The following is a 10,561-nucleotide window of genomic DNA, read 5'->3' as shown; positions in this document are numbered from 1 at the left end:
ACCACAGCCCTCACCTCTTCAACCATCTACTCCACCAGCAACACAGCCACATCTCCATTCTCATCATCCCTCCCTGCCACCACCATCCTGCAGACATCCCCGACTGTGCCTCCCTCCTCTGTCAGTACAGAAGCATCTACACTGACATCACCCACCAGTGAGTCCACATCCACGAGTACCACTGCCCCATTGAGCTCCACCCGTGACCTCAGCTCCACACTTGTGATGACCAGCACCTCAGCCACCATCACAAATAACGTCCCACCTTCCTCCACCACCCAGAATACAGACACAACCTTCAGTGTTGTCACAAACTCAGTCACTGTGCCTACTGACACATCCACGTCGGCTACCACCCACAGCACAGTGACTCCCTCCCTCACTACCACCATTCCAGCTACATCTCTCGCCACTTCTCTGTCTACCAGCACTACCAGGACCACTCAGGCAACGAGTACCACCTCACCTGCCACAAGCACCGATCCACTGCCCACAACCACAGTAAATCCTCCCAGTGACACCTCTAGCCACCCTGTCACCACGGTGGTGTCCTCTCTGCCGTCAGTCACATCGTCTGCCACTCCCACCAGCACACTATATTCTCCGGCTCCCACCACCTCGAATCCCATCACCACCAATACCCTGACCTTGTCTACGGGGGTGCCTCTCTCCTCTTCTCCTGCTCCCAGCACAGAGCCCGCCTCTCCGTCAAACCCGAACTCCAGCCCTCCGCCCACCAAGACAACCACACTCCCTCCCACCCAAACCACTGCTGGCACCTCGCCTCAAACAAGCACTCCCAGCACGTCCACCACCCAGGTTGCCACGCCCACGGACACCTCGTCCACATCCATCACAACTGTGCCCACTACTTCTATCACAGAAACCACCAAGGGCTCAAACACTCATTCGGCAACCACATTCATCCCAACAACATCACAAAGCACCACAGCCCTCACCTCTTCAACCATCTACTCCACCAGCAACACAGCCACATCTCCATTCTCATCATCCCTCCCTGCCACCACCATCCTGCAGACATCCCCGACTGTGCCTCCCTCCTCTGTCAGTACAGAAGCATCTACACTGACATCACCCACCAGTGAGTCCACATCCACGAGTACCACTGCCCCATTGAGCTCCACCCATGACCTCAGCTCCACACTTGTGATGACCAGCACCTCAGCCACCATCACAAATAACGTCCCACCTTCCTCCACCACCCAGAATACAGACACAACCTTCAGTGTTGTCACAAACTCAGTCACTGTGCCTACTGACACATCCACATCGGCTACCACCCACAGCACAGTGACTCCCTCCCTCACTACCACCATCCCAGCTACATCTCTAGGCACTTCTGTGTCTACCAGCACTACCAGGACCACTCAGACAACGAGTACCACCTCACCTGCCACAAGCACCGATCCACTGCCCACAACCACAGTAAATCCTCCCAGTGACACCTCTAGCCAGCCTGTCACCTCGGAGGTGTCCTCTCCTCTGTCAGGCACATCATCTGCCACTCCCACCAGCACACTATATTCTCCGGCTCCCACCACCTCGAATCCCATCACCACCAATACCCTGACCTTGTCTACGGGGGTGCCTCTCTCCTCTTCTCCTGCTCCCAGCACAGAGCCCGCCTCTCCGTCAAACCCGAACTCCAGCCCTCCGCCCACCAAGACAACCACACTCCCTCCCACCCAAACCACTGCTGGCACCTCGCCTCAAACAAGCACTCCCAGCACGTCCACCACCCAGGTTGCCACGCCCACGGACACCTCGTCCACATCCATCACAACTGTGCCCACTACTTCTATCACAGAAACCACCAAGGGCTCAAACACTCATTCGGCAACCACATTCATCCCAACAACATCACAAAGCACCACAGCCCTCACCTCTTCAACCATCTACTCCACCAGCAACACAGCCACATCTCCATTCTCATCATCCCTCCCTGCCACCACCATCCTGCAGACATCCCCGACTGTGCCTCCCTCCTCTGTCAGTACAGAAGCATCTACACTGACATCACCCACCAGTGAGTCCACATCCACGAGTACCACTGCCCCATTGAGCTCCACCCATGACCTCAGCTCCACACTTGTGATGACCAGCACCTCAGCCACCATCACAAATAACGTCCCACCTTCCTCCACCACCCAGAATACAGACACAACCTTCAGTGTTGTCACAAACTCAGTCACTGTGCCTACTGACACATCCACATCGGCTACCACCCACAGCACAGTGACTCCCTCCCTCACTACCACCATCCCAGCTACATCTCTAGGCACTTCTGTGTCTACCAGCACTACCAGGACCACTCAGACAACGAGTACCACCTCACCTGCCACAAGCACCGATCCACTGCCCACAACCACAGTAAATCCTCCCAGTGACACCTCTAGCCACCCTGTCACCACGGTGGTGTCCTCTCTGCCGTCAGTCACATCGTCTGCCACTCCCACCAGGACACTATATTCTCCGGCATCCACCACCTCGACTCCCATCACCACCAGTACCATGACATCATCGATGAGTGTGCTTTCATCCACTCCTACCACAGCCACGGAGCCAGCCTCCACTTCCTCCAGAAACACGAGCCCTCTATCTAGTATCCCCACTCCCAACACCACTTCTGTCCCTTCTCCTCCGACCAGCACTCCTACCAGGTCCACGACAGACATCACCACTCCCACGGACACTGCAGCTCCCACCTCGACCACAACCCCTCTGTCCCCGCCCACCACTACAGAATCCACCCAGGCTGCTAGCACACACTTGATGACCACAATCACCCCCACAACAGTCCATAACACTGTGATCCTCACCTCTTCAACCACCTACTCCACCACGGGCACAGCCACATCTGCATTCACTGCATCCCTCCCTGTCTCCACCATTGTGCAGACATCCACGACTGTACCTCCATCCTCTGTCAGTACAGAAGCATCTACCCTGACACCAGCCACCACCTCGTCCACATCCACGAATCCCGTTGGTTCCTCAACCTTCAAGCCCGACCTCAGCTCCACCCTTGTGCTGTCTAGCTCCTCCCTCCCCACCACAGATATCATCCCATCTTCCCCCACTACCCATAATACAGGCACAACCTCTAACATCATCACAACCTTAGCCACTAGGCCTAGTGGCACATCCATGTTCCCTTCCACCCAAAGTACAGCAACTCCCTTCCTCTCTACCAGCATTTCAGCTGCATCTTTAGGCCCTTCTTTCGTGCCTACTAGCAGTACCTGGACCACTCAGGCAGACAGTACCACCTCATCTGCCTTGAGCACGTCTAATTCAATGCAGGAAACGGCTGAAACCACTTTGGCACCCACCACCACTGATACATACACATATCAGTCCAGTTCCATGGGACTGTCCTCCACTGCAGCTTCTACACAAACAGCCAAGACGAGAGACACAACCCTGCTTGCTTCATCTACTTTGAGAAGCACAGTTACTCCTATTGGTACCGTTTCTGTAGAGTCTCTCACAACAGATATTACTTCTCTTTCTCCAATCACAACCTCAGTCACTCAAACAAGTACAGTCCATGTTCAGACATCTCCAGTCTCTACTCCAGTGACCAGTAGTACCTTGACAGCATCCAGTTTGCCTGTATCATTTCCATCTTTCCCAACCACAGAGCCAGTACCCACCGAAACCACAGACACCACCCCTCTGTTTACCCTACCCACAATCCCTGCCACCCAGGCCACATCCACCCCTTCACCTCTGACTGGGACGTTTACCACAACCAGAACTGAAGTCCCCACTCCCACATATACGTCTCCCCCTGCCACCTTGATCACAGCATCTCTTAGCACTCCCTCAACCACAGAAGTTGTTAAGACTGGGACCTCAAACATGGTAACACCACCCACCTCCATAACAGCTCTCAGTACTTCAGGTGTTTCTCCCTCTTCAGCTTTCCCTATATTGAGTACTTCTACTAATGCAATAAGTACCCCTTTTGGTACCATCATCTCCTCTTCAATACCTGCGATAACAATATCATCTCTATCTTCTACCAGCCCAAGTTCAGAGACCTCCACGACAAGTAGTTCTTTTTCTACCTCCTCTCAAGCGTCCAGCACAGAAATCACAGGCCCTTCCTCTATCACTACCTTTCCTACTTTTTCATCAACTGAAACGACAAGAACTTCCCCCACCATGACTTCCCTCATAACCTCTCCCACCCGAACGACCACCATGCTGACTCTGTCTTCCACCACCCCATGTCCAGAATCCATATCAGTTACAATAGTGTCTGCTTCTCCCACTACACCATGTATAGAAGTGGGTCCAGACACCGACGTTACCTCTACACCCACCGTCCCATTGTCAGTTTTTACCTCTACTACTGAGATGGCCACCTCTCCCAGTTCCACAACCATGACAACTCTCTTCCCTGTAAAACCGGACACTTCCACTTCCTTTCTGGAAACTCACCCCACCAACCAGACCGCTGCTCCTGGTTCTATCAGCACTGGAACCACTCCCATTAGCACGGTTTTCCCGAGCACACAAAGATCCACCACTGGGACCTGGATCAGCACCAGCTTTGTAACTACCCCACGTGTAACAGGCTTCACTACCCTCCCACCGACCGTGAAGCCAAGTAGCAGCTCTTCATCTTCCATCGTGACTACAAGCAAGTTGACAGCCCCCAGCCCAACCATCGGCAGTACTTCAGGTATACCGGCGGGCACCACCAAGACTCTCTCCACCGTTACGTCATCCAGGACAACTTCAACCACAACCCAGACGACCACACAGTCCAGGCAGACCACCACCCCAGGTTTGGATCACTTGCTCCCTTGTTGCCTCTCCTCCCTCTCCTGCTAAATTCCCATGACCAAGGTCAGTCCTGGCCTGAACTTCCCCTTTTTGCTTGCTACCCAGAATGTGACAATGGTGGCACCTGGACACAGGATCACTGCTCCTGCCTTAGCACCTTCAGTGGTCCCAAATGCCAGTTTGCTGTGGAAGAGATAAATATGGGTGAGTTGTTCTCTGCACTTTCTCTCAGGAGGTGCCATGCCTCAAATGGGCCCAATCATTTTGCCAAATCTCTTCATCTGTGCTTTCTCCCTCGTGCTCTCCTCAATCCCAGACCATGACTACTCTCCACCCTTACCTCCAGGAGGTCGCTGGGGTCACTCTCTTTTTTGATATCTCCTCCCAGTTTGTGTCGCTTGGAGTTGTATTAGGTTCTAATTTCTCCTATAACAAATTACCACAAACTTAGCAGATGAACAATACAAATTTATTATTTTGCAATTCTGTTGATTGGAAGCCCGACACGAGTCATGAAGAGCTAAAATTAAGGTGTTGCCTAGGACTGGTTCTTTCTGGTGGCCCTCGGGAAGAATCCATTCCTTTGCCCTTTCCCAGACTTGAGAGCTGCCCATCCTCTTTGTCACAAGGCCCCCTGGCTCCCTTTGATGCCAGCAACATTGCAGGTCTATTCCTTATTTCCATACTTACATCATTCTTTGAGTGATTCTGATTTTTCTGCCTCCTTCCTCCTCTCTCTATGGACCTTATGATTATACTAGGCCCACTGGATATTCCTTGTTAATTTCCCAATATTAAATCAGCAGATTAGTACCCTTAGTTCCATCTGCCACTTTGATTGCTCCCTGTCATGTAGCATAACATATTCCCAGGTTCTGGGGGTTAGACATAAGCACCTTTGTTATTCTGCTTCACTGGGGGAGCTGAGAGACTACAGAACTGACTGCTGGACACTCCCACTTGCAGTGTTTCTCACATCTTGGAACAACACCTTCCAGAATTCCTACCTCTCTCTTTCCTGCTATTCAGTCAGTCCTCAGAGGGTCCATGGGAGCATCCTCTGGGTTGGGATGGTGGTAGCGATGTTAGACAGGAACGGAACATGAAATGACCAGAGCAAGGCATGTTGTGCAGACAAGGTGGACGCTGAAGTGGGCATGGAGGTGTCTGTCAACCAGGAGTTCTCCCCGGACCTCAATGACAACAGTTCTAAGGTCTACAAGGATTTCACGAAAGCCTTCCAGGATCAGGTGAGGAGGAAGCGGGGGAAAATTCAGAGGTATGCCCTTGCAGTGTAGCTTGGGCCTGGAGGTGCCATCTGATTGGAGGTTCAGATGTGAGCTGGGATCCTTGGCATTTCAGATAAAGAAGATTTACCAAAACGTGCAGGGATTCAAGGAGGTGCAGATCCTTTCTCTGAGGTAGGACCCCTTTCTGGGGCTGTGGAGGCACTGTCAAGTGTGTGTGGTGGTGGGAGGGGTGCACAAAAAAGGGCCAAAGAAGCCATCCTTTGCTTTTGGAGTCATTCAATGTCATAGAGAGGGATGGATGGAGGAGGCGAAGGAACTACTCCATGGAGGGTGTTTGGGGATCACCTTCAGGATTCATTCCTCTGTAGGAGGGATGTCTCCCCTTCCCTTGAAGCATGTTGGATGCAGAGTGATTGGGATCTACAGGGAGGAGGTGCCTGAGGCTTGGTGCCTGGTGTCTGGACCATAGCTGGTCTCTCTGGTTGGCACCTGATATAGTGGACGGGTGAGCAAGAGGGAGGCAGAGAGCCCAGGAGGGCACGGTTTGATTATGGCTTGAGGGAACACAAAGAGAACGTCAATCACTCCTTGTCCCGCCTACCCAGGCTGCCCAAGGCAGAGAAGCTAGCAGTCCCTTCTGGACACAATCAGTCTGGAACCCCATCTCGTTGTCTCTGCCCCTTCCTGCCAACACCCGCATAGCTGTGGCTGGTCTGGAAATGCCCTTCTACAGTTGCATGGTGGCTTGGGCCTAGGCACCTTTTAAGGCTCTCTGCACCCCGCTCCCACCCCCAGGAATGGCAGCATCGTGGTGGAATATCTAGTCCTGCTGGAGTTACCCTTCAGCACCCAGCTGGAGAAGGAGTATGAGAAGGTGAAGGTGGCCTTGAAGGAGGAGCTCCAGAATGTCAGCCAGGATGGGGACAACTGCCAGAATGACCAGGGTGAACAGAGGCTGGGGGCCTGGGGCTGGAGGGAGGGGTCAGGGTCACAGCCACCATCCCAGCCTGCTCCAGCTCACACAGGGGCCTACGGGGGGCAGGTGTCAGCTCTGTGGTACCTCAGGCAGGATAGGAGAAGGGAGACGGGTCCACAGAAACCTGGGTCAAGGGTGAGCCTAAGGAAGGGTTGTCAGAACCTAGGAGCTGCGGAAGAGGGAGTTGCTCAAGGTCTCCCGGGTGGCCGAGGACCCCTGGCTCTTCAGGGGACATGAGGGAGGCCCAAGGAGCCTTCCTTCATGGCCCATCCAAACCTCGCCCATACTGACAAAGTGCTCTCTGTCCCTTCCCGTGCCTCCCCCGACTCCACCTGTGCCTGTGGCCCGCAGTCCTGTGTTTTAAGCCTGACTCCATCAAGGTGAACAACGCCACCAGGATGGAGCTGTCACCGGAAGGTGAGAGGTGGGGCAAAGGGCTGAGTGGCCCCAGGTGGCAGGGATCCCTCCCACAAGGGACAGCTGTCCATTGAAATTCCCAGGGAGGAGGGGAGCCCTTTGGGGGAGGCAAGTGGTACCGACCTGGCAGGGCTGCCTCTCAGGTCCTTGTTAGTAGCTTCCACGAGGAAGGATCAGCAGAGAAGGTGAGGAGAGGGTGACGGGCCTACCCTGCACTCATCTAATCCCTCGGTCTACCCGCCGACACGCCACCAGCAGAAATGCAGTCCTCTATCCATTTTCAGAATTACCATGGCCAGGCCCCAGAGTAGAATGCATGAGGTCTTTACGTCTGCAACCCCCTACCTACCCCCCAGCTATCTGTCGCCGCGCTGCTGCCAAAGGTTACGAGGATTTCTACTTCCCTTTCCTGGAGGAGAACCAGCTCCGCTGTGTCACCAATTGCACGGCCGGCGTGGAAGGCGCCATTGACTGCCATCAGGGCCAATGCGTTCTGCCGAAGAGTGGTCCTTCTTGCCGGTGAGGCCCCGCCCACAGCCAGCTGGGCCAATCCCCGACCCCTAACCGCGGCCGGCCAGAGGCCCCGCCCACTTGCCCCAGGATGGAGCCCCGCCCACCTGCCAGGACCAGGATGGTCCAGGGGCGTGGATGGACCAGACCCGGGAGGTGGTGAGGTGATGTGACCTGTGGCCCCCTCCCCTAGCTGCTTCTCCACGGACACGCACTGGTTCTCGGGCCCGCGCTGCGAGGTGGCTATCTCCTGGAAGGCGCTGGTTGGGGGCCTGGCGGGAGCCGGGGCCCTGCTTCTGTTGCTGCTGTTGGTGGCGCTGAGCGTGTTCGTCGTGCGCTCCCGGAGGAGGGACAGGCAAGGCCAAGGCAGGTGAGTGAGCTGGGGATGGATGGGTGACGGGAAAGGCGTCTCCAACCGGGTTACCCTGCCCTGACGACGCGGCGCCCTTCTGGCAGGTCCAGGGACGACAGGAAGTGGTTCGAGACCTGGGATGAGAACACTGCGGGGACTTTTTCTAACTCGGGCTTCGAAGATGACAGTGAGTGTTGACTTCTGGCGAGGGTGGGGGGTGCCTCCCTGGGCACCATTTCCTCCCGGGGAGACTAGAGGACTTCTCCTGTCCAAGACAGGCATTTACCTCCTGCCCTCGCTGCTTCCACGCGCCCCCCTCTAAGGCCCAGGTCCTGCACAGGCCCTCGCTGCGCGGAAGCCCCCTGAGGCCCCGCCTTCCTTACATTTTCTTCCCTCCCCCTTTTCCTCCCCACCTCTTCCTCTTCCTTCCCCTGTTCTCTTTTCTCTCTCTAGTTAACGAAGAAAACTTCCCTGTGGCCTTGGACACCGTGGACACCAATGCCACGGTGAGGGGTCGGGGATGGGTTGATGGTAAGGAGCTGTCACAGGTCCAGCTCCTGATGCCCCTCTCCCAGGGCAGGGGGCTCACTGGGCCAGGAGGCAGTGACCTCTTAGCCAGGCCCCTGAAGGGTGATTCCCTGTTCTCACTCCCCGTCTTGTGAATTCTATGGCAGGTGCATATTGACAGACCTGAAGTGGCCTTCTCCTCACTGTGAGCCCACACTGCCCTCTCCACCTGCCCGGACAGCGGAGAGAACCATCTGCACTGCCTTTGGAGAGATGGCTGCAGGCTTTTGTGGCTCAGTCTTCTGGTTTCCTAGGGCATAACAGACCTCCATCTACCCTCATCCCCCAGCTTAGGTGAAATCTACCTGGAGACCCAGTTCAAATCCACACTCTTCCACTGTGGGACCTTGGGCAAATCAATAACTTCTCCAACCTTTGGTTTTGTCATCTGTAAAGTGCAAGTGGCCCACTCCTCCTGACGCCTCCTGTGGGTTTCAGTGAAACCAGGTGTCCTGGGTCCAACCTCTGTCCAATGCACCTTCCTGTTGGCCTTCACCTCATATGGCTTCACTCACATCCCCCGTCCCCATGTCCTTCCCCGAGGCTCGCGCCTCTGTCTCTCCTTTTCCTGTGTGCACCCCTACTGCCAGCCAGGTCCTCCCCCGGTACCTGTAAGCAGCCTGCAGCCTGTCCCAGCCTCTTACCCTGTCCTCCTGTAACTCCCTGCTGCGCCCCTCCACCACTTCTTAACCCTCTCCCCTCTGAACCCACTTCTTCTTAAGTCCCTCCTCCCCCACACTCCCGCCCTGTGTCTCCCTGTTTCCATACCTTCCCCTTCCTCATCTTTCTACCTTCAACCCTAAATCCCCCCTGCCCCCTACATCTCCGTGCCCTACTCCTAAATCCTCACTCCTCCCCACCTCCCCTCCCTAGGTAGGTACAGATGCCCTCTGCATCTTAGGACCCCCAACTGGTGTTCCCTAGGCCAGGTCCCCCATTCTGAGTCCCCATCCTTCCTGTCACCCCTAAGGGCCCTGGATCCCGGTGGGTGGGGGGTGGCAGGCAGGTTCCCAGGTCCCTGAAGATGAGGGGAAGAGGGGCCCTGAGGTGGGAAAGCTCCCTCAGCCGCTCCTCCCTGTTCCCCTAACTCTCCCTCCTCTCCCTTAGTGCCCCCCCATTTCCTACCCCTCCCGACCTCTCCTCCCCTTTCCTCTCCCTGGTTCACCCCCATCTCTGCTATAACCTGTGAAGCCAGAAGCCCAGCCTTCCTTTGCAGGAAGACCTCACTTGGGGACAGGAAGTCTGCAAGTCTCCAGTTCACCCAACTGTACATAATGTAATACTTGTTGTAAACAAAACAAAACAAAATACCTGCTCTGTGCCTTTTTTTTCCCTCATGCTCCCATCGGTTGAGGAGTAAGTACATTGGAAGAGATATTGTGGGGGGTGCCTGGGAGTGCTGGTTTCTCCCATTGAGGAAGAAAGGGTTGTTTGGCCAGCTCTCAAGGGCCATGACTGTCTTCAAAGGGAATGTAAAGACTGGAGGACCCGTTTTTTTTCAGTAAGTGGGTGGGAGAAGGGGGTGGAAGCCTGTGGAGTTTGTCGTCTGTGCCCCTTAATGTTAAGAGCTCAGAGCTGGCTTTGGGTGGTGGGTGACTCTGGTGGGGTCACCCACTGGAGTGGTGACCACCTCCACTGGCCACAATGGTCAGAGCTGCCTTTGGCTCTGAT

The 10,561-nt window shown here is 55.1% G+C and overlaps 1 protein-coding gene across 1 annotated transcript; it reads left to right on the top strand.

Moving 5' to 3' along the window:
- The first annotated feature begins 2,552 nt into the window (after positions 1-2,552).
- MUC3A (mucin 3A, cell surface associated) lies at positions 2,553-9,996 on the top strand. The gene is made up of 10 exons (XM_061153512.1): positions 2,553-4,824; positions 4,869-5,022; positions 5,953-6,068; positions 6,181-6,239; positions 6,864-7,012; positions 7,396-7,461; positions 7,818-7,980; positions 8,165-8,341; positions 8,434-8,510; positions 8,777-9,996. The coding sequence occupies exons 1-10, from the start codon at positions 2,794-2,796 to the stop codon at positions 8,983-8,985; spliced, it is 3,201 nt and encodes a 1,066-aa protein (XP_061009495.1). The 5' UTR covers positions 2,553-2,793; the 3' UTR covers positions 8,986-9,996.
- Positions 9,997-10,561: the final 565 nt, after the last annotated feature.

Source organism: Dama dama, chromosome 10, assembly GCF_033118175.1.
Source record: "Dama dama isolate Ldn47 chromosome 10, ASM3311817v1, whole genome shotgun sequence".
In the NCBI taxonomy this organism is placed as follows: Eukaryota; Metazoa; Chordata; class Mammalia; order Artiodactyla; family Cervidae; genus Dama; species Dama dama.
This window is presented reverse-complemented; position numbering and strand designations above follow the sequence as displayed.